This window comes from Thalassophryne amazonica, chromosome 2, assembly GCF_902500255.1.
Source record: "Thalassophryne amazonica chromosome 2, fThaAma1.1, whole genome shotgun sequence".
In the NCBI taxonomy this organism is placed as follows: Eukaryota; Metazoa; Chordata; class Actinopteri; order Batrachoidiformes; family Batrachoididae; genus Thalassophryne; species Thalassophryne amazonica.
In genome coordinates this window covers 110627198-110651935 of record NC_047104.1, presented here as the reverse complement: position 1 = coordinate 110651935, position 24738 = coordinate 110627198, and the positions used below count along the sequence as shown (strand labels likewise).

Genomic DNA, 24738 nt, shown 5'->3' with positions numbered 1-24738 from the left:
ATGTCTCGCTGGACCAAGAACCATCATTTCAGTCTTTCTCAGCCGATGGAACAGGTGATTTTGATATGACTGCGACAAGATGAAAATGTCAGCCCATATAGGGTGATGAAACAGTTTTCTGGTGTCACTCTATTGACTATTTCAGGATAAAATGAAGCTACCCTGTGTTTTGTTACCTTGCTGCGATCCGTCCCAGCTCCATCAGGCACAGACAAACCCCTCGTGGATGCTTGCGGAGAACTTCATACGACATGCACAAACAGAGGGAAGAGTAGGAAAGAAATCTCATGACTTTGAAGGGGAAGATAATTCTGGAGATAAACCTCTGTCTCCATTGTGGATCACTATCTTCAAAGCTGTGCACACATTCCTGTGAGGTGTGCACCAGAGGGCATGTGGGTAAGCAACATCAACAACCTCCCTTTACTCCACTATGTCACTATACCAAACCATTTCCTTTGTTTGGACCAGGGAATGCCTTTACTTGGCTGGAACAAAACACAAGCTATTGCTAAAACTATGCAGCCTAAACAGCAAAATAAAGGTACAACTAAAACATTGGGATGTTTTTCTCAAATTTCTTTCAATGAAATAAAAGAATGAAATTTGACTGTCTAATCCCAGCATGCAGATTCCATCACACACAAGGTGAATGATGGTGACTACTTTTGAATTTTTGGTCTGCATCTTGAGAATGCAATGCACGAGAAGGCACATAAGGTTCCACTAGCTCAGTGCCCGTGGGGATCCATGGGCTGATATTTTTCACAGTGGTAATAAATTAGGCAAAGTTTCTATAATGAGTTGGAATGGTGTGTGAGACCAGAATGTTTTTAGAACCTTAGACCAATGGGGTTTTTTTTTTTTTTTTTTTTTTTTAGAAGAACTCAACCCTTTTTATTTCCTGTTAATTACATTTTTTCAATGTTAATTTACTGTTGTGATTTTATTTATAAATTGTTTAGGTTATGTTGTTCATCATTTGATTTTTAAATGGACCATAATGGAAATAAGTGTTTTCAGTTTCTTGTCATCCATGTATTTTTAATGTATTTACAATTATATTATGTACTTACATTGAACTTACTAAATACACGCTTTTAATAGATGATTTACCACCCCCTGCTGGAATGGTTTGTGAGTGCAGAATGTAATTCCCAATGTCCATTGTTCAGTGTTGGCTAATATCCATAGTTTCTCCAAAAATATTCATCTTATCAACGGCCTGTTTTGGCCACATTCATCTTGACCCAAATATGTAAGCATACCAAACTGCAAATGTCAGTTCTCCCCAGTTTGTCTGTGATCAAAGCCATACACGTGCACAGGGGCCACTCAGCTATTGTAATATAGATGTGGCATGTGAGATGAGACTATACTATTTTAGCACCACACAGCCAAACTCCATATGCTTTTTATTTCTTATCATTTTTCCATCAAAGGACAAAACAGCACTCATGACGAGTTCAATCAGGTCCAATAGTTTTCAAGGAGCCAACATATGCATTAAGTTGTGTGCTGAGACCTTTTTATGGTTTTTGAGATCACTGAAACGACAATAACGATGGAACTATATTGGTGCACTTGGAGAGCAAACACCTCTGCTACTTGCCAGAGGTGCAAAAAGTATTAACAAATTTTGCAGAGCCCTCATCTAATGTTTCTTTTACTAATAATAGTTATTCCTCAAAATTTCATAGGAGCTTTTTGACGATTTCGACTAATCTAACTATAAGACACCAACAATATTCCCGACTCAGCGGAACGGATGAACAGAGACAATATGATGAAAAGATAATATGCACGAGGGCGGATGTAATCAGCATTTAGCTTAAGGCAGCTAAAATTTCTTCTTCACTTAATCAAGTGAAGTAGTTTTTTGAGGGACTTATTGTTGGTGAGGATTAACCAGCACATTGTCTTTCTCACGCATGAGGTGTCCTGACCTGACGTGCCCGAGTTACAGTTGAAAAGCAAATTATACATTTGATTTTATGGAAAAGTAACTAAGCCTTTTTCTGTCTCCTGAGTACTAAAGGAGGATTAGTTAGATTTTGTCTATGATCAGCGCAACTCATGGTGGCTCCTTCAGTTCTGTTTTGACTACAGAAAGAGGCAGCGACTGCGTGAAAACACAGCGGGATAATGAAGGGTAGCGATACAAAGGTTACAGAAAGACAGGCAGAAGGCAAAACACAAAGTGCTGTACACAACAGCTTGACAAGGTATGCAATTGGAGATAAACGTGGGGATAACAGATCTTAACACTTATCTAGGTTTTGTAAGTAAATGAAATAAACCCCTTCTATGGCTACATTGACATTATTGCCTGAAATAACATGACTGATTTTTATTTTGTTTTTTTTTCTTTGTCACATTGTAACCTTCCCATCTCTACCTGTGACATCACCGGAGAACAGATGCAAACCAGAACTTAATCAGTCACTGAACAAAATCAATACCAACCAAACCCCACCACCCCCAGTCCCTAGCAATCAGGACCTTATTTCCCAAAACGATCATAAGGTGAAGACCATTACAGCATTAACCTTCTCAAACTAGAGATGTTTCAAAAAGGGATCTTAATTTACAACAGTCATGGAAATGACCCTGGATTAACGACAACCTCCTCAACAAGTAGAATCTGCTGAAGGAACCAAAAACTACATGATCTGTTTACAACAATAAAACAATCATGGGTATGATGTTAAACTGCATCCATTAATGTAGGTGGTCTCTACCAAACCTTTATGTAATACCCTTTTTTGGGGGGGGGGGGGATGGGACTGACACTTCAGCCACCTTAAAAGACTTTCCAAAAGTTTTTAAGATCTTTAGTTTCTGCACTCTACGGGATTTACTCTACTGCTGCTATTAAGCACCAAGCAGTAAAGTGCACACCAACCCTCTCCTGGAATGCTCAGACAAGATATCAAAGAAGGCTCACAGGACACTTGCCTTTCTCAAACAGAAATTAAGGTAGCGTTTGTAGAAAATTAAAAGCGCCTGTTATAAAACACTAGTACATCCTCAGAGTTTGCCTGCAGCCCACACACCAAACACAACATAGCCAAGACAGAAGGTAGACAACGGAAAGCTGCAAAGTTAATCAAGAACTATAACTCAAGGGAGAGGGCAGCGTCACAACCTTCAGTGTAGTACACCGGCAGAGGGAAGAGCTAAGGCCAAGGTCACCATGATCCATAGGATACAGCACGACACTGTGGACATCCCAACAACACATCTCCAGCTGTTGGTCACCACAGAAGATGGATGCATAATTGTTACTACAGTATACCACAGGTACATACTCTGCACCACAGCACTCCTTAGAGTTCTGTTACCAGGCTGGCAATCCTGTAGACTCCATTCCAGTATTGTCACTTCCATGAGCATAGACACACTGTACTGTACACATTTAGCTGTACCTCTACTTGCACAAACTAGGTGTAATATTACTATTTGTTTTCACTACATTGGAAGAAGAAACACATTATGAAGGGAGTAGGGGAAAAGCTGTTTCTATCCTCATCTCTAGAAAAAAACCCACTGGAGATCACTCTGATCTAGTCACCAAAGTCATAACACAATTCAGCTCAAATAACTTTCTAATTTTACAGCCTCAAGCAGACCAGACTCAGTATCATAGAAATTATTTCACAAGGTCCTGGAAATGTGCTGAGAAGTTCCACTGGAGTTATTCAAGCTCATAGGAGATGATGCTTCATCTCTGAGGCTCCCCTGAATATCATCCAGAGGATGTGCAGGTCAGGGTGGGAAATCTGGACTGTATAAGGAAGTGAGGGGCTGTGATGGTAGACATGCAGAGAGCAGACATGCATTTGTGAGATGAATCTGCAGGTGCCACCAAATCATCACACCTCTCCACTTGGCTGAGAAGGCAAGAGGTGTAGTTTAAATGATGGAACAGTCCTGACAGGTGACTGAGCAGTTGTATAAGGGTGATGTTGGACATCTCGGGTGCCAGTGTCCTAATAGCTGATCTGCTTGTCAGTATAAACCACCAGATATCAGTGAGACTGCAATGGATGTCAAACAGCTGAACCTGTGATGTAAAGCTTCCTCAGTCAGTTAAATGCACCACATTGCCTTAATATATACAGTGCCAAAAAGCCATATACATGCACACATACACAGAGGTCACTTGACTTTTAATATATAGATAGCGTGCAGTTTCTTGATCTGTCGATCTGGTATGTTTGCTATGTATGGACCCTTTGCTTGTTTAACTGGATTACTCATTTGCTGCTTCCCTCACAGATATTGTTGCCTGACAAACTGCCTAATTCTTCTTCTGCATGGAAGACTTTCTTTTTTGGACTGCTTCTGCTGAGTGTATCGACTGTTCCAGTAATGTGTGTGGTGAATAAAACCATCTTTTACATGACTCCAGTATTGTTCTCTGCACTGGGGTTCTAGGTTCAGTTGTTGCACCATGGACGTTCTTTCTTTCTTTGACAGTTCTTACCCAAATCCTCAGATTCGAACAGGTAAGCCTCATCAACACCAATCTTCCGGCACCAATAAAGAAAACTGGCAGTATTGTCTCTGGCAAAAAAGGATCCAGATGTTGCATCAGGTCGCCAGTGGATCACTGTTTGTTCAAAAGGCTGCAGCGCAAAACACGGAGAGAAATGACAAAACCATGAATATAACTGCCCAACTTCATGAAGTAACATTTAAAATGTGATAATTTTTACAAAGACATCAGTAAATCAGTTCTTATGGCTTTTAACATTAAAGTTGTCTTAAATAGTCACATGATATATCAAGACTTTTTAATGTTCACTGTTAAACGGAAACTGGGAAAAGTTTAAGAACTTATGACATCACTGGACAAATGTGTTTGGCATTGCTGATATGTTTACAGGTAAAAGAACATCCAGGTGGATGATTCCTTGTGTTTTCTATTTTACGGTATGGTTCAGAAGCTTGGACGCTAACCAGTGACCCAAAGCAATGACTAGATGTCAGTGCTGGAATGTAAGTTTGGTTTTTGGTGGTGTAAGGCTCAAATGCTGTCTGCTGATTGAAGATGTTGCACCAGCTCTGTGTTCAGCCACACGTCCTTATTTATTTTTTTTTGAGGGTGCAGTTGTCAAAATGGCAGCTGCATCAGGAGGACACTAGCTCAGTGGGCACAATACGTTGAATCAACGTTAAAACAACATACAGGGTAGACAGTGAAATAACGTTGATTTTTGATTGTATTTGTAAATTGTAACAATGTAGTTCTCAGATGTTGAAACAACAGACAGACAGGAGACGGAGTCAAGAAGAAGAGTGTCTCTCCCTTATTTAGCAGTAGGGGAAAAACTACAGAGGATCTTCAGACAGCACAAAATCCCAGTTTACTTTAAACCTGTTAACACCTTGAGATAGAAATTTGTTCACCCTAAGGACAGGATCCCTAGTTACAAACAGAGCAATGTAGTGCATTCTATCAGATGTCAGGAAAACTGTAACAAACACTACATAGGTGAAACTAAGCAGCCGTTACACAAAAGGCTATACCGGCACCGCAGAGAGGGCACCAGTGGACCTCAGTCTGCAGTTCATCTCCACCTTAAAAAAACTAACCACAAGTATGAGGACAAGGAAGTTAAAATCTTAGCCAGAGAAAGGAAATGGTTTGAGAGAGGAGTGAAGGAGGCATTGTATGTGAAACAGTTGAAACGCAGCCTTAACCAGGGAGGGGGTCTGACCCGCTTTGTCCCCTGTTTACAATGGGGTACTCAGGACAAAGCAGTTTGTCTTTTGTTCATGGTAATGCGTCATTCATGTCATCAGGAGAGTTGTCAGGAGAGGCATCAGTGCCATCATTAGTAGAGACAGCCGCCCTGTCATTAGGTGGGTGCTAATTAGAGCAGTTTTTTTAGTCACTAACCTATAGCAGTCTGCCTCTCAGTAGGAGGGGTCTGGTTAGGTTTAAAACTCCAGCTTTTGTGGCTTCTGTTATTCTTCTCTACAAGAGTAAAGACAGAAGTCAGACTACCAGAGCAAGAGTTTTAGCTGAGGAAGCTTCTGCGATTTTGAAGCGAAACATCCTCATGTCAAGCAACCCAGTCCAGTCAAAGATTCAAGCTTCTCTATTATGGAAACTACCTGGACAACTGAGAGCCTTCACAGAAATAAATGCGAAATCACTATTCAGCAAAAGAAAGCATCAGTCCTTCTCCAGATTGGTAATACAACATGTCATCTTTTGCAATACTGCTCTGTTGGATCCATCAATCTCGGAAAGTCGTTTTGAGACCTGGGTGATCGGATTCCGATGATTCTTCACTAGCTTTTTGAGTTTTTGCAGGTAATTTTCAAATGGGAATGAAGAAATCTCATTTTGTGATGACTGGAATGATTGTACCTTCACTTAAATGCACCATACTGTGAACATTGTGCACAGTGAATGTTGGCCAATAAAACTGCTTGGATTTCTTCACAAAGTACTCAAGAAGTTCCTTGGCATACAGCAAGTATGAGTTCCTCTCATCTGTACTAGACTGCAGCATGATCGAGAGACCAACAGCTAGGGTAAGGAAATGTTGATACATTTCATTTGGAAGTACATTTCGCAACATTACAGGACCAGTGTATAACACAAACTGACGGAACTCTGTTGCTTTCCATCGATCAAGTTCAGTTAACGATCGGGGCTGGCGAGCAAATTCACTGGGCATTAAACCTGCAATGGTTTCAAGATTTCCTGATATCTGTTGCTTTTGCTGGGCGGAGAGTCTGCATTGACGTGGACCATTTGTTAAAAAGCAAAGCAAGCGATTCACAACACCAAGGCAGACAAGGTGCATGTAGTCTAACAGAAACTGCGAAAGACACTCTATACCCAACTCAATTAACGGGGATTTTCCAGTCTGATGATGTCCTTGAACCGTTGTTCTGTTCTCAGCTCTTGTGGATCCTCAGAATTATACACAACTCGCCCATCCTATGAACAGTGCACCGCTCACACGCAGAGTATGCATTATGACTCCCAATGCACTTGATGAATGCCCTGGCTGGAGCATCACAAATGAAAGCTTGGACAGTCACGTTGTACGTTTTTCCTTCATGAGTTAGTCCATCTTGTTTAAGGGTATTTAGTTCTTGCAGAAGGTCGAGATATTCATTGACAGAAGAAGGTTTACTGTTCCCACAAAATAAAGCTACAATGAACGGGTCAAAATTTCTAGAACCGCACAAGAATGGCCAAAATTGGATATTTCTGGATTTGAAGAGCGGAACACCATCTGTTAATTTGCAACTTGATTGTGTCATCTCCCAGATCATTCCCATTTTAAGTCAAGTTCCTAAGAATGCCAGATTCTAATCCAAAATACTTGTATTTTCCGCCGCATTTCTCTAGGGACACAACTTTCCTGGGAGTAGCAGAGTACGAGCATCTTTTAGTAGGTGGTGCAGCACGTGTGCACCCATGCTTTGTTGACCACGCCTGAAATTTGGTTGTCATATCTTCCAGGTTTTCTTCTACTTCTTGTTCTTCTTCAACACCAACTTCGGAATTGGTAGAAGACACAAATTCGTTGCATCCATAGTCTGACAATTCTCCATCAGCTGGAGATGTATCAGAGTTGTTTTCAGCATTTGCAACCTCTGACTCACAACCCAGAGAATCTGGATCTGCTCTATGGCCCTCATGAATGCTACTGTCTTCTTGAAGCGTTCCATCGTCAGCACTACCGCTAGACTCATTGATCAAAGCTCACACAGCTGCATCGCACGTTCTCCATTTTCCATGACAGAAGCTCATCTGCAATTCTCCGTTTATCTGAGAGCCTGTGTTGGTAAGTATAATATTTTTAAATGGTCAAGCATGCATTGTTTGTTAAAGATAGATGATATTTAAATCTAATGAAATAATCTGTTATTTCTGTAAATGTTAATTTGTACCAATTAAGTTTTCTAACTAAATGTACAAATACAAAATACTATTTTGTATTAAGTTCTAACAAATGAATCCAGAATCCATGTATGCATACATTCAGATTTTAATGGGTATATTTGATTTGGAATTTTTCAGAATAAAACACACCCTGCCTCTATAATAAATATTATTTGAATATTTAAAAAAAATCTGAATAATAAATACATGGCAAGAACTAAGAAGGTGCATTTAACACCAAACACATGCAGTAATTAACCTCATTTATTATTGAGGGCAGTTCAATTTATATGAAATATAATAAACTGTAGTTTTACATTTAATACTCATTTGACACAACATGGTAAAACCTGTTTTCTAACAATTGATCAAAAGGTTCCATGCAGGTTCTAACAAAATGCCAGGTGGGTTATATCATGCAAAGGATGCAGCTCACACACAAGGAATTCATGCAAATATTATAGGGCTAAGTACCATTAAAAATTGTATAGTTTTATGGTATTGTTGTTAATGTCAAATCTATTATAATTACTGTCATTTACCTGCAAACTGATTATTATTCACTGACATATGCTATTGTATATTTACATCAATGAACCTTGATTGATTGATATCATAATTAGTGTTCCTTTCAGAGGGAGGTTTGGGGAATTTTTCTCACTTTTCTATCATCTATGATGAAATCTTAAGGACAAGTTGCCTTTCCTTTTTTTTCTTTTTTTTTAACTATTGATCCCCATAATCTATTGGGCAAAATTATCGCCCATTTTCATTCATGGGTAAATAAAACTTAGTGTATGAATGAATCAGATTTTCACTTCACCCTGTCCATGCTGTCAGTCCCTGCTGACCCTGGTCTGGGCCCGCTGTAAAATCTGAACTATTACAAGTTCGCCTCTACAATCTGACTAAGGCTGTACAGCCCCGGCACCATTTTGATTGAACTGATCCGATTTGGATAGGCTCAGGGTTTATACTAAAGCATGCCACTAAATATACATCTATACACAGTCTATTCTAAAATATATTTCACAAAAATTAATCAAAGCTAAGCTTATCAAATCTAGGTCCACTTGCCTACCCGAATCCGGCGATGTGTACAACAACATGCAGTGTGAGTTCTCGGTTTTTGCCCATGTGATGTGGCGGGCAATTTCATTAGAAATACATAATAAATATTCAATGTCGTTACAAAATAAACCACTCTACATGATCCTTGAGATATTGTTGACTCGATATGAGGCACGAGCATTCTCAATTTTGATGACTTACCACTCGATTCGTTGGATTAAACACATGCTGAACACAGAAATACAACTGTCCGCCTTCTCCAAAAACGGAAATGCCGCGCATTGCATCATGGGAGAAAAGTGAATGGGGAAAAACAAGAGCTTGGAGAGTGCGCTCTGAACGCAATGATGAGCCATCATGTCATAACGCATTCTTTTCATAGTGGGGTCAGAAAATGACTGTAGAACAACGTGGAATCAACATTGATTCCAGATGTTGAACCAATGTCGTGATTAGATGTTGAATATACATAGATATTACGTTGCTCAACATCGCGACCTGACTCAACATGTTATCAACGTTGATTCAATGTCGGGTGTCCACTGGGAGGGGCCGTGACCCCTATCTTGAGATACTAATACACAGCTGCATGTTCATTTGAGGCATGAGTGTGCATTACTATGTTTAGACTATCTTTAGTGCTGGGCACAAAGGGAGTGATCACTGCTTCACATTATGCAAGGGCATGTTGTGGGCAGTTTTAAGGTAAGTCAAAGATGTTCATCTGTCTAAAACTGTTGTGCTCTCTATGTACTTGTCAAGCTATGTATATTTTGATTTTTGGTCCCACTTGAAAGGAACGGGGGAGAAGCAGGATGCGAGACCAACTCAGCGTTTAACACTTTTATTGTTTTTACCAGTGGAATATGCAGGTTGAATTCCAGAGAAAAGGAAAACAAAGAAAAAAGTAGAAAATACAGATTTGAGCAAGAAAACGGTAATCTAATCTATATTTACAAAATAAGGTTTAACCCTCTGGGGCAGACCAAGCTTTACTAAATTATGAATAACTTTTTAATGATATGAGATAGAAACTTACTTTTTTTTTTTTTTTTTTTGCTGAAAAGTTAACTCCGGACTTTCGAGCCACTGTCCACCATCTTTGTACTCCTCATAGAAGCTGTGTGACGTGAGCAATGTGAGTGTCCAATCAGAATTGGTTCACCGTCACATGGTTTTCCAGAATCCAGTCGTAGGGCAATTCACCTCACGTGACACACCAAAGATTGTTTTTAGGAGTGATGTGTTACTAGTTGGCCCGTTTGAATAGCTATCTGGCTACTCCAATGCGCCCTGCGCCATTATGCACAGTGAAAGTGAGCAGACAGAGAGCCTCTCATGCTCAAACAGTGTGTGAGTATCAGGATTGCCCGACTAGTTTTCATGTTACTGGATAAGCCTGTGGCAAGCTCTCTCGTTCCGGCATAAAGCACTGTTTACCATATCAATGGAGTGGGGGGGGGGGGCGCTCCTCAAACTGGATGAGCCTCGAAGTGTGAATGTTGTTTTCAGAGCAGGAGAAAACAAACACACAGTCAACTTCATAGTAGAAGTTTGTGATGTGACCTTTGTGTAATAGCAGACAGAAATTGCTTTGAGATGAAAACAAACAAAACGCATAGACCATTTTGTATATATTGTTCAAAATGTGCATTTGTGTTTATTGTTTGAACCTTTTTGGTGTACAGTCTTTCACACAAGAGCCCAAATTACCTTTATAAAGTGTCAAAACAGTTTGTTTATTATAGTTTGCTGTGTGTGTGTAAAATTATTTGCCGCTTTACTTTTTCCTTTCTTATTTCTGATTGTAAACCCTTATTACACTTATAAAACACAACTATAGCATATATATTTTGAAAGTACAGGTTGTCCGGAAAAAAGAGACACAAACTTGATTGTGGGATGCAGGGAGAGCTGTTAACAGCAATAATAAAACATTTATGCCAGGCAAGTGAACTGTCCAAAAAATGCCCTCGGACCCCAGAGGGTTAATTTCTAGTTAGTTATTGCCAATTATGAACTTAAACATCCTATTTTAATTTACGAAAGAGTTTTAGCCTACAGTTTTCCAAATTTCAACTTTCGTTGTATGTTAAAAGGTTGGAGTGTGAGATTTGTGTTTTTAATGTCAAATTATGAATTCGTATGGTGTATTAACAGCAGATATGTTTGTATGTCCTTGTTTAAACCATTTGAGCCTCATGTGAAAACGGAATCTTGCACTGTTTCTATCCCCACTGTGGGGAAATGACGGGATTAAAATATTGCACAAACCAGTGACTTTTTTTTTGCACTAATTTATTTTATTTTTTGTGTTGAGTAATGTTGCATGTTCTGATTATTGCCTATTGAGTATCACTGTGTGGAGAGCGTACATGATTTGAAAGGTGTGTTTAAGTGCTATGCTCTAAAAATCGCGTTATGTTCTAGAGAGAGAACGTACATTATCAGTGTTCGGTTGGATCATTTTCTCCTGCAGCAGTTGTGCCAGATGACAGAGGAGAACGCCGTTCTCCAACTCCTCCATCAGATTGTCCGCTGTGACATCTACACCTGTGGGACAAACACACACACATGCAGACAATAGAGATCATCAGCCCCACTGCTTCATCCTCTCTGGATCCTTGGAGGAATTCTTGGTCTCATCCTATTTAAATACATTTTGATTAATATGACAGTTGTGAGTATCTTTGGATTACTATGTGTCCACTTAGAAAAATATCAGAAAACTGAGTTAAGCTATTAAAATTTTAAGGACAGTAGGAAGTTGTTTTAGTTCTTAGTTCAAATTTGTCTTTTGGATGCTCCTCCATAGACTGGACAGTTTTAGCAATATTTTTGTCAACTGATGGTCTAGTGGTTAAGTGTTGGGCTTGAGACCAGAGGATCTTCGGTTCAAATCCCAATCTGACCAGAAAATCGCTAAGGCCCCTTGGGCAAGGTCCTTAATCCCAGAGTTGCTGCCAGTGTATGGTAGCATTCTCATATTAGGGTGAATGTGAGGCATTATTGTAAAGCGCTTTGAGCATCTGATGCTATATAAATGCAGCCCATTTACCATTTATAAGTAAACTGCATGACGTAAAGCCAAAGGTCCCCCCGCCCCTTATGTGTTCACACTATAAGGTCTGACGGTCAGCAGTGACTTGACTGCACAAACTACACATGTGAAATAAACACATCAGACATCTGAAACCGGAACTGTGTGGCTATTTCAGATGAAATGCTTTCCAAAGGAAAAAAGCACTCATATGCAATACATATGTTTACTGGTTACTGTTAAAGTTTCACAACCATATAAGACAGGAAGTAGCAGGACCCCAAATACTTGAACCGTTACTCTCCTGCAAAGGTATTGGCAAACACCTGTCTGGTGACCTCATGTCTCCACAAGATCTCCCCAGATGTGTCTCAGTCTCAAACGTTGAGAACCCAGAGAGGCAGAACATTTTATGTACAAGCGACTGTCTCTTGTTCATGAATTCTGAGAGTTACCTTCCATCAGAGGAGTAAACGCATCATGATGGGATAGGGGAAAGCCATTTGGATTTTTAGCCCTGGAAAAGATAGGATCCATAGTGCTCTCTGACACTGTCTGGAGAATGGAGACTACTATAGTACAGTACACATTGATGCCCAGGTCCAAATATGAGGTAGCTCGTGCTCAAATTGTAGCAGATTGACCAAAGTCAAAAATTAGCTGATTTGACTGAAATAACTGTCATAAGCATTTTTTGCAGAAGTGACAGATCTTAAAACAATATTATACTGTACACACACCTCCTGTCATTTTCATGGACCTCAGACACTCATAGTTAATGTGCAAACAGAACTGCTCGTCTTTTCAGTGGCTGTACGTTTTTCTAACATTACAGCTGACATTTTATGCATTTCTGAGTGTTTTGTTGTTAACTCTTCCTTGATGCTCCTTGTCACTTTCCAGACTTCTACAGGCTGTGACCTGTGCAGACTCTTTGTTTTACTTCAGTGCAGTAACGGAGGAGGAGGAGGACCATGCTGTTTTTCAGTGTTATCTTACTGTAGAGGTATTTGAAATGAGTAAGTTAATGTTCTGTCTGTACTTATTTTGGTTTTGCATGACTGTTTATGCAAAACAATTCAGTAATTCAGTCAAATGCTAATGTTCTGTAAGTGTAGTGAGAAATGATAAACTGAGGTGATATTCTGAAGTTGTGACAATCATAAATCAATCAATCAATCAACTTTTTTCTTATATAGCGCCAAATCACAACAAACAGTTGCCCCAAGGCGCTCCATATTGCAAGGCAAGGCCATACAATAACCATGAAAAACCCCAACGGTCAAAACGACCCCCTATGAGCAAGCACTTGGCCACAGTGGGAAGGAAAAACTCCCTTTTAACAGGAAGAAACCTCCAGCAGAACCAGGCTCAGGGAGGGGCAGTCTTCTGCTGAGACTGGTTGGGGCTGAGGGAAAGAACCAGGAAAAAGACATGCCGAGAAGGGGGGCAGAGATCGATCACTAATGATTAAATGCAGAGTGATGCATACGGAGCAAAAAAAGAAAGAAACAGTGCATCATGGGAACCCCCCCACAGTCTACGTCTAAAGCAACATAACCAAGGGATGGTCCAGGGTCACCCGATCCAGCCCTAACTATAAGCCTTAGCGAAAAGGAAAGTTTTAAGCCTAATCTTAAAAGTAGAGAGGGTATCTGTCACCCTGATCTGAATTGGGAGCTGGTTCCACAGGAGAGGAGCCTGAAAGCTGAAGGCTCTGCCTCCCATTCTACTCTTACAAACCCTAGGAACTACAAGTAAGCCCGCAGTCTGAGAGCGAAGCGCTCTAATGGGGTAATATGGTACTACGAGGTCCCTAAGATAAGATGGGACCTGATTATTCAAAACCTTATAAGTAAGAAGAAGAATTTTAAATTCTATTCTAGAATTAACAGGAAGCCAATGAAGAGAGGCCAACACGGGTGAGATATGCTCTCTCCTGCTAGTCCCCGTCAGTACTCTAGCTGCAGCATTCTGAACCAACTGAAGGCTTTTTAGGGAACTTTTAGGACAACCTGATAATAATGAATTACAATAGTCCAGCCTAGAGGAAATAAATGCATGAATTAGTTTTTCAGCATCACTCTGAGACAAGACCTTTGTGATTTTAGAGATATTGCGTAAATGAAAAAAGGCAGTCCTACATATTTGTTTAATATGCGCTTTGAATGACATATCCTGATCAAAAATAACTCCAAGATTTCTCACAGTATTACCAGAGATCAGGGAAATGCCATCCAGAGTAACGATCTGGTTAGACACCATGCTTCCAAGATTTGTGGGGCCAAGTACAATAACTTCAGTTTTATCTGAGTTTAAAAGCAGGAAATTAGAGGTCATCCATGTCTTTATGTCTGTAAGACAATCCTGCAGTTTAGCTAATTGGTGTGTATCCTCTGGCTTCATGGATAGATAAAGCTGGGTATCATCTGCGTAACAATGAAAATTTAAGCAATACCGTCTAATAATACTGCCCAAGGGAAGCATGTATAAAGTGAATAAAATTGGTCCTAGCACAGAACCTTGTGGAACTCCATAATTAACTTTAGTCTGTGAAGAAGATTCCCCATTTACATGAACAAACTGTAATCTATTAGACAAATATGATTCAAACCACCGCAGCGCAGTGCCTTTAATACCTATGACATGCTCTAATCTCTGTAATAAAATTTTATGGTCAACAGTATCAAAAGCAGCACTGAGGTCCAACAGAACAAGCACAGAGATAAGTCCACTGTCCGAAGCCATAAGAAGATCATTTGTAACCTTCACTAATGCTGTTTCTGTACTATGATGAATTCTAAAACCTGACTGAAACTCTTCAAATAGACCATTCCTCTGCAGGTGATCAGTTAGCTGTTTTACAACTACCCTCTCAAGAATCTTTGAGAGAAAAGGAAGGTTGGAGATTGGCCTATAATTAGCTAAGATAGCTGGGTCAAGTGATGGCTTTTTAAGTAATGGTTTAATTACTGCCACCTTAAAGACCTGTGGTACATAACCAACTAACAAAGATAGATTGATCATATTTAAGATTGAAGCATTAAATAATGGTAGGACTTCCTTGAGCAGCCTGGCAGGAATGGGGTCTAATAAGCATGTTGATGGTTTGGATGAAGTAACTAATGAAAATAACTCAGACAGAACAATCGGAGAGAAAGAGTCTAACCAAATACCGGCATCACTGAAAGCAGCCAAAGATAACGATACATAAATGCATAGTTTGTTTGTAAAATTCAAAGTCTGGTTCAAAATTCTCAGCTTGGATCCTGATTTTTTTTTAGTTGCCATCCTGACATTGGATATGTTGATCTGTCTTACCCATAATGCTGTTGAGCCATAAGGCCAGGTCTTCTTTCATGGGCAGCAGGCTGGCATCATGACGGTAAGGCAGCCATTGGTTGTACTCGTGAGGACTGGACAGTCCTGGACCACAGTGTCCATACTTCTGGCTGAAAACGCAGTTCCTCCCCAACTCTGTTGGACTCCAAGGACTACCAGGGTTTGTGTCCATCCTTCACCTAATATAATGGACTGAACAATAAATGTGATTTATTTTCACTGCTTTCTTTTAAAAATGAATCTTTAACCTTTTAAGTCAAAGTATTGAGCAAAGGGTGTGAATACTTATGTACTGTACACGTTTTTTTTATTTTTTATTTGCAAATTTAAAAAAAAACATGTTTCATGTTGTTATTATGGGGTGTTGAGTGAAGCACTGTGAGTACTTTCCGGATATACTGTCCATAGGAACATACCCAGGCAGAGGCAGACACCTGCAGGGCAGATGTTTGTGACACAGACAAGCAGAGTCACAGAAACTGTTCTACTTTGAGCTCCTTAATGTTTTACACCATCTGCAGGTATCAAACATTTTCCATCAGGCATCATTTTGGAACTTGACAGTACATCAGTTGAGCTTTGTTAATATGTATAATACTGAGGCTACTAAACAAGCAGTGTGGGCCACCAGACTTTGACTTTTGAAATGGAAGCAAATGACAAGTTAAGGGAATGCTGACATCAAACAGCAGTTTATTGTACATAGAACACTCAGGACTGAACTTGTAGCCAGATGCAGTGTCTATCAAAAATAGACTTGATGTATATTTGAAGCAAAGCAGAAGATAGATAGGATTTATATAACACCAAATCACAACAAAGTTGCCTCAAGGCACTTCACACAAGTACAGTCTAACCTTACCAACCCCTAGCACACGTGACAGTGGTAAGAAAAAACTCCCTCTGATTTGAGAAAGAAACCTCAAGCAGACCAGACTCAAAGGGGTGACCCTCTGCTTGGGCCATTTTACCAAAAAGGTTTACAATACAGAACACAACACAACAACTGATGAGTCCATGCAGGCCTCCAGTCCACCGTCGGGGGGTTGGGGAGGGGTGTCACTGAGCCATTCGTTGGATCTGTTCCTGTAAAAGAGTCCATCCCATGTGTGTCACAGAATCCATTCCAGGTGCATCTCGAACAGAGACAAAAAGAAAAAAGAATCAGTCGGCCAGAAAAACTACACTTAAGGTATAATTTGTCAGCATTAAGCAACAAGAAAGCAGAAGAAATACTAAGGTGATTGCCGGCCACTAGCCCTAAACTTCACTAACAAACCCAGACTTAAGTTGAGGCCGAGAGCCGCTCTGTTTACTAATAAAATTAACTTAAAAGGGGAGGAAGCATAGTACTGTCCTATGCCAGTATGCTAGCCATACGAAAGGGAAAATAAGTGCGTCTTAAGTCTGGACTTGAAATTCTCTACAGAATCTGTTTTATTGATGCAGGGAGATCATTCCACAAATGATAAGCATGTATCAGATGAACTGCATGTTGGTACCACAACTATTCATAACTTTCTGCAACCCATCCAATAGGTGGCAGACAGGTGTGTGGGATATTTAAAAAAAAAAAAGTTACTTTACACAGGTAAAGTAAACTTGCTTTTCAATTGATCTAGTACATCAAATTATGTGCTCTTCCTAATTTAGTGAGTTACTACATGTTGATAGCTTTAATTGTTTTTGAATTATTGTCCACCCAAACTGGCTGGGATGGATGAACCTACTCACTCACCCGCTTGCCTGCATTTTTGCTGTCTGTCTGAACCTTACTGTTACCAGCGCAGAGGAAAATGACATCTTTTGATAAATGTTGAAAATATGTACACATAATATGATAAGGCTCTTTTGTCAACATGCCTTGCAGACGTGGCAGTTGTTTATAGTCGGAGGCTGCCTGCCCTGGAGACTGGTTTACAGCTTGACCCGCTGGGCACGAGATCCTCAGACTATAACTAAACATCCAGGTGATATATTCACACCTCAGCTACAGGACAGCTGTGCTGGGAAGGGAGGGCAAAGGTCACAGAGACACTGGCAGTCTTTATTCTCCGCAAAAGCTGAGGGTTCACATCTATAGACCACAGGCACTGTGAGAGCAGTGCACATGTACACACACCCGTGCATGTGTCAGTCATTTTATCCTGCATCACTTACTTTAATGCCTCCAAAGTTCAATTTGCTTTGGTGCTATTTCATACTGTAACTGTGTAATGTGAGTCTAATTTTGCACACTTTTCAGTCGTCTTGTGGGTAATTTGACAGTGAAGGTGTGAAGAGTTTAAGTTAGTTTACATCAGTTGAAGCACTGGCTTCAGCTGCTGAACGTGCACTCATCATAAATCAACATGGTTTTCCACAAACACACTGATAAGGTAGTATCCTAGTTGACAAAATGTTCTAAATCCCTTGTCTTTATATATATAATATATATATATATATATATATATATATATATATATATATATATATATATATATTATATATATATATATATATAAAATCCCCTTTAGTGTGAGTCACATGAGCCTTTTCCAGATTCTACTTTGTTTCATTCGTGCCAAATCAACATGCAGATTCACCTCAGCTCTGCTGTGGCGACCCTATGTTTACACCGGATGTTCCTCCTGATGCAGTGTTACGTTACACGGAGAATGTGTAGGGGCGGCCTTGAACCGTGAACCTTCCCCTCTGGGAAAACAAGCGCTTGGTTACCACCCCTCCCACTCATGCTGTTAGGAAATATACCATTTTAATATGGCGGCCAGTGGTTTGCCGCCCCTCTTTATTTTCTCATAAATTAAAGGGGTGACTCACAAAACCACCATTAAACACAATGATGGTGTAACAGCTGAATAAGACTGTAACAACAGCTGAGGACGTGAACATGAGAAAGACAGATCAGACAAACAGAAGACAAAACCATGCCTGATAGAATGTATTTATTTACGATTGGGGTAACTGGTGCCGATTTTTTAGTTATGTACAGCACTTTGGTCGACTGCTGTCGTCGTTTTGAATGTGCTTTGGAAATAAAGCTCGACTTGAGTGATCAGGCTGGTGGTAGTAAGGTGAGGCATGAGATACACTCTGCATGCAGATTCATACAAACATTTACATTCATGTAACAGATAAAAAGGAAACGTGTGTGATAATGTGCATGTACAGGTGCGTCTCAAAAAAATTTGAATGTCTTGAAAAAAAAAATTCAGGTATTTCAGAAAGAGAGAGACAATTGTATATTCTATACTTATTACATAATAAACTAAAATGTTTCAAGCTTTTTATTTTAATTTTGATAGTTATGATTTACAGCTCCAGAAAATGTTTATCTCAAAATATCACTTTATTTTGCAATCACTAGTTATGCAGTAAAAAATACCATGAATCCTTCAGTCTGACTCAACCACAATCATGTTGTCAAAGAAACTCACTGACCCCTTCCACACGGAGGGCAAGCCACAGAAGGTCATTGCTGAATGGGCTGGCTGTTCATTGAGGCTTGAAAAGAATGTCAAGCAAAACCGATTTCAAGAACTTGTGGGACCTTTGGAGCAATTCATACTTCCATCTGCTGACAGGTTTTATGGAGATGCTGAGTTTCTTTTCAAGCAAGACCTGGTACCTGCCTACAGTGCAACAACTATTTTGGGTGTTTATTAAATCATGTTTGGGGGACTGTACAGTGGTTTTCCTAATGGTTTACTTTTGATGTGGACATTAAAAGTTATGAGCTGCGTATTTTCTCAGTAATCATACATTAAGTGGATCTAACGGGTGAAGCTACCAACAGCTAAAAATGATACAAATCTGACTAGAGTTTCACTCAGTGTGTCTATTGCAACAGAACAGTTTTACTGCACCACAAGCCAGATTATACTCCAAACAAGCAGACACATTCTCCACGACCAGCCACATCGACTGGAATCTGAGCTCAAGACAAGACACGGAGACCCTCTGCTCAACAGCTCTCTCTCAAAGTGACCACGCCCCCAATTATGCAGAACTTTATGGCGAACTTTATGGAGGGGGGTGATCGGGAAGCACGGCCTCCCCGATCTGAACCCGAGTGGTGTTCAGTTGTTGGACTTCTGTGCTAGTCACAGTTTGTTAATCACGAACACCAGGTTCGAGCACAAGGGTGTCCATAAGTGCATGTGGCACCAGGACACCCTGAGCCGGAGGTCGATGATCGACTTTGTAGTCGTATCATCTGACCTTTGGCCACGTGTCTCGGACACTCGAGTGAAAAGAGGGGCAGAGCTGTCGACCGATCACCACCTGGTGGTGAGTTGGATCCGCTGGGAGGGAAGGAAGCCGGCCAAACCTGGCAGGCCCAAATGTATCGTGAGGGTCTGCTGGGAACTGTGGAACCCTCTGTCAGCGAGGTCTTCAACTCCCACCTCCAGGAGAGCTTCTCCCAGATCCCGGGAGAGGTTGGAGACATGGAGTCCGAGTGGACCATGTTCTCCACCTCCATTGTTGATGCGGCCGTCATAGCTTGGTCGCAAGGTCTCTGGTGCCTGACGTGGCGGCAATCCCCGAACCCTTCTGTTTGTGGAAGATGTGGTTCTGTTGGCTTCGTCAAATCAGGACCTTCAGCGTGTACTGGGGTGGTTTGCAGTCGAGTGTGAAGTGTCCGGGATGAAAATCAGCAACCTCCAAATCCGAGGCCATGGTTCTCGACCGGAACAAGGTGCTTTGCCCTCTTCAGGTCGGTGGAGTGACCTTGCCTCAGTGGAGGAGTTAAGTATCTCGGGGTCTTGTTCACAATGTGAGGGACGGATGGAGTGTGAGATCGATAGACGGATCGGTGCAGCGTCTGCAGTGATGCGGTTGCTGTATCGGACCGTCGTGGTGAAGAGAAAGCTGAGTAGGGGGGCAAAGCTCTCGATTTACCGATCGATCTACGTTACGATCCTCACCTATGGTCATGAGATTTGGCTCATGACCGAAGAACGAGATCGCGAGTACAAGCGGCCGAGATGAGTTTCCTCTGCAGGGTGGCTGGGCACTCCCTCAGAGATAGGGTGAGGAGCTCGGAGTCAAGCCGCTGCTCCTCCACGTCGAAAAGGAGTCAGTTGAGGTAGCTCGGGGCATCTTTTCGGATGCCCCCTGGACGCCTCGCTGGAGAGGTGTTCCGGGCACATCCCATTTGGAGGAGGCCCCGGGGAAGACCCAGGACACGCTGGAGGGACTACATCTCTCGGCTGGCTTGGGAATGCCTTGGGTTTCCCCCAGAGGAGCTGGGGGAGGTGTGTGTGGATCGGGAGGTCTGGGCGGCTTTGCTTGAGCTGCTGCCCCTGTGACCCGACTCTGGATAAAGCGGAAGAAAATGGATGGATGGATGGATGGATATACAAATGGTATATGCATTTTGTTGTCCATTGATATGGTAATCAGTGCTTTACGCAGAGAAAGCAACAGAGTTATCCAGTAACATTCACATGCAAACTAGTGGAGCAATCCTGATAGTTACACACTCTTTGTTTGAGCACATGAGATTGTCATCAGAAGCTCTCCGTGTGCTCCTGCTTTCACTGATGGCTGTGCGTAATGGCGCAGGGCGCACTGAGTATGTACTAATAGTATGTACTCAGTGGAGCACCCAGAGGGCTATTCAAACAGGCCAACTAGTAACATATCACTCCTGAAAACAATCTTTGGCTTTTCACGTGAGGTAAATCTGCCCTACAATTGGATTTTGGAAAACCATGTGACGGTGAACCAATTCCGATTGGACACTCACACTGTGCACATCATCACACAGCTTCTATGAGGAGTACAAAGATGGCTGATGGCTGGCTGCGGAGTTAACTTTTCAGCAAAAAAAAAAGTTTCTATGTTATATCATAGTTATTTATAATTTAGTAAAGCTTGGTCTTAGCTGTCGTATACGAAGGTGTCGACCCCAGAGGGTTAAAACATCTTAAACAAGACGTTAGAAAAAAAAAATCACCCCCATACAGTTGTCATGGAAGCAGAAACTGTTTGAAAGAGACCAAAACTTTTTTTTTGTTTGTTTGTTTTAACCAGGCTGCAACGTTTATTTCTGTGGACATTTTAACATGGAGTCCTATGGGAAAGTGCTTTTAGAAGCCAGCCTCAAGTGGCCAGTCAAGGTACTACACTTACACATCAACCTTATTTAGACCAGGCTCAGGTTGGCGCTTGGATAAGATTAGTTCCTGTAAAATACTGAGATATCCAGCAGTTGGCAGTGTTCAGAGTGTGGAAGACATGCATGGTATATTATAGAAACAAAATACTTTTTTTAATTGATCTGATGCATTTGAATTAACTTTTAAACACTTTATGCTCATTATATACAGTCCTTTTCATCTAATTTTCATCCAGTTTTGACCAAAGAGTGTGCATTAGTTTTCTTTTTGAGCCACAATTGGAGGAATTTTAACTTTTAACACCTCTAAAACTAACCATATTTGCTTTTTTTTTTTCACAAAACTCCATAAGTCTGTCATAAGTAGATAGTACAATTTATACCTATTTGGATTTTTTTTTTTTTTTTTTTTTTTTTTTTTAAATGATCAGACAAACAATGTAGCATACTTTTTAATATGTTTGGAGCATTTTGAATTGTTGATCAGTGTGATCCTTCAGTGACCCAAACTTGGCGACAGCTGCCACTGTGAGATGGGTATCATACGTACATTTTTGTGTAGGCTATGGTACACTGAGGCTGGACTGCAACTGTGGTTTAGTCATGTTAAGCGGTACCAAAAACCTGGTTGAGGCATATCCTTTTTTTTTAGTTAATGTTAACAGATTGGAAGCTACTGACGTATATATGTATCAATCTTTCTGTTCACTCTGTGCATCTTATAGGTTTCATGTCTACTCTTTTCCAAAGAATTTAGGGTGGACTATCAGTTTTTCATGCCATGCTGTTTGTCTTACTGGGCGCTACATTCGATCATCCATTTCATCTCACCCTCTTCTGTGTGTGTCTGTCAGATCAACCACCTGTATGTCCTCCTTTGGACTTCTTTGTCTCCTGCTGACGGGCATGTGTGCACAATGCCGGTGCGACAGTTCGTGCACGCTGTGCAGCTGCTGTGAAAATAAAAATTACATTCCACCCACAGGAATTAAACCTGTGTCAAAAACTGATTGCCAGCCAAAAACTTTACCACTGAGCTACAGTCACTGTCCTGTGAAAGCTGTGGGACACTGCCTCATATCAGGAAGCACATGGATGTATAATAAAAAATGCATACCATATAAAAACACCACATTTTTATTGAATCCCTCTTATCAAATGTGCAATACAAATATGATCTGTCTGTTCCTCTGTAGATGACCCATGGTCACAGACTTAGTCATGAAATGACATGAATGATGAAGCAGTTCGCTCTTATCATGTCTCCATCTACTGGTCTGGTGTGTCCAGCTGGCCGCAGGCGCCTCTCCTACCTGACACGTGTGTCTTGTGGATGCCACACTGCAGGACAGACACCATGTCATGTGGAACAGAGCTCAAGTGGGGTGACGTGACAGTCTATGGTAAGCCACCAGTCAGATCGCCTGCTGCGTGTTCTGATCTGACGTGCTATTTCAACCTGGGAGCAGCCTGTCAATGTTTATGTTTTTATTTATCTACATGTAAGGACAGCATGCAGACACACAGGTCATAGTGGGCAGTTATTAGTTTATGTCCGTCCAAACACAGTACGTGTTGTCCAGCTGGGACATCCAGAACCACAGATCTCCAGAGCTGCTTCTGTTGGCTGCCACACCCACACACACCACTGGACACTTACATAAATTTCACATCCCGCTTGACAGTGATTGTCTGACTGTTTTCATGTTAATAGTGTGAATGGCCACACATTTTCTAAGTGACATGCGAGCGGTGTTAGACGTTTGTGCGTGTCACCTGGAATTTGGCCGACACCTGCCGTGAGAGAGTTCGATGGGTTCGCACAGCACACACCGTCTTTGAGCAACTGGTGTGTGCAAATAGTTGTAGCAACAGGTGTACGAGGCAGCTACGATTTTACATGATTTGAATATGATTCCTGCTTCATGCGCACTTTATGCGCAAATTCGCACTGTGTGAAGGGACTCTGTGTTCTCCCCATATTCCCCCCAGTTTCTCTACACATGCACAAACCATTTCAAGCTTGCTTCTCTTACTTTGTCAGTTTGGACTACTATAATGTCAAATTGATGTCCAGCATCAGTTAAAGAGAAAATGCAAAATTGGAGAACAGGAAATTAATGGATTTTGCTGCATGACTGAAATACAGATGTTGGCTGTGTTTCATTCAGATGCTTCTTGACAAAATAATGCATCAACACACAATGGGACAAGTCAGTCATCTCCTACTCCTGATGCACACCAAATGGGGGAGGATCACTGCTCATCTCCAGTATTAATTAAAAAAAAACACAACAACAATCTTCCAGTGACTGTTGTAGGTTTGTTAAATAAATTATCACCTCAGTGCAGCCTGCTTTGTTTTTTTAAGTTAGTTCTGATTCAGGCTGCAGGTCAAAAACTTAAAATATGCTGCAGAACAAATTTCAGTCTGTGAAAAGTTGAGTGGAATTGAGTATCTTCTGGAGGGAATAATATAAATATATATATTCACATTGCAGTTACTGAAACAATTTTTTCAGTGCAAGAATTCAATCAAGTGAATGATGATTTTCATATTGAAGGAATGTGAAATGTTTCAACAACTTTATGGATAATTCAATGCAAATTATTTGAACATCTGATTTTGTTCATCCCCTGTTCCACACAAAAGCTTTTAATAACTGTGCATAAAAAAGTTTAAACACTGTCGTGGAAGTTTTTCTACTTTAAAAAAAGCAGAAACTGAGTTATAGATCTTTTGACATCAGCGATATTTCAGATTTTATCACTTAGTGTGTTTATCTTACCACCGTAACACCATCAAACTGCGCAGCAACAAGTTTGCCATTTTTTTAAGAAAAAAAACTCTAATATACTTACAAGAAGCAAGCTGTAAGTTCAGCAGGAATCTTCAGAATATTTCCCTTTTTCTAACAGTATCTTAGCAGTATCTGTGCAGTTAGAAACAGACGTGCACATCACCCACAGTCAGATGTTCAGTGCCTTCAGAGTCTCTACACGCATGGGACAGGCGTTACTCCTAAAACAAACACCTCTGTACACGCCTTGCAAGTTTGTGGTGTCAGTTTACAAGTGATGAGGGGAAAAAAATCCTCACACAGTTGTGTGTTCATGTGTCAGATTTGTCTACTTTCCAGGTTTCTCAGAAGTTGCACTCAAATCAGTGGTGATGATTTGGTGAGATGTTCACTTTCAGAGCCATAATAATTCCACAATAATACTGTGCGTCCAGATAGTATT

The 24738-nt window shown here is 40.8% G+C and overlaps 1 protein-coding gene across 1 annotated transcript in view; it reads right to left on the bottom strand.

Moving 5' to 3' along the window:
• The window catches only part of gas2b (growth arrest-specific 2b), a 52867-nt gene extending 28392 nt beyond the window's left edge, over positions 1 to 24475 (bottom strand). The window contains exons 1-5 of the mRNA XM_034191728.1: positions 24358 to 24475; positions 15351 to 15563; positions 11433 to 11542; positions 4490 to 4631; positions 177 to 240 (exon numbers count right to left, since the gene is read on the bottom strand). Of these exons, the coding sequence (XP_034047619.1) occupies positions 177 to 240; positions 4490 to 4631; positions 11433 to 11542; positions 15351 to 15543 (509 nt within the window). The 5' untranslated portion in view covers positions 15544 to 15563; positions 24358 to 24475. The remainder of the gene's footprint in view (positions 1 to 176; positions 241 to 4489; positions 4632 to 11432; positions 11543 to 15350; positions 15564 to 24357) is intronic.
• Between the last annotated feature and the right edge of the window lie 263 nt (positions 24476 to 24738).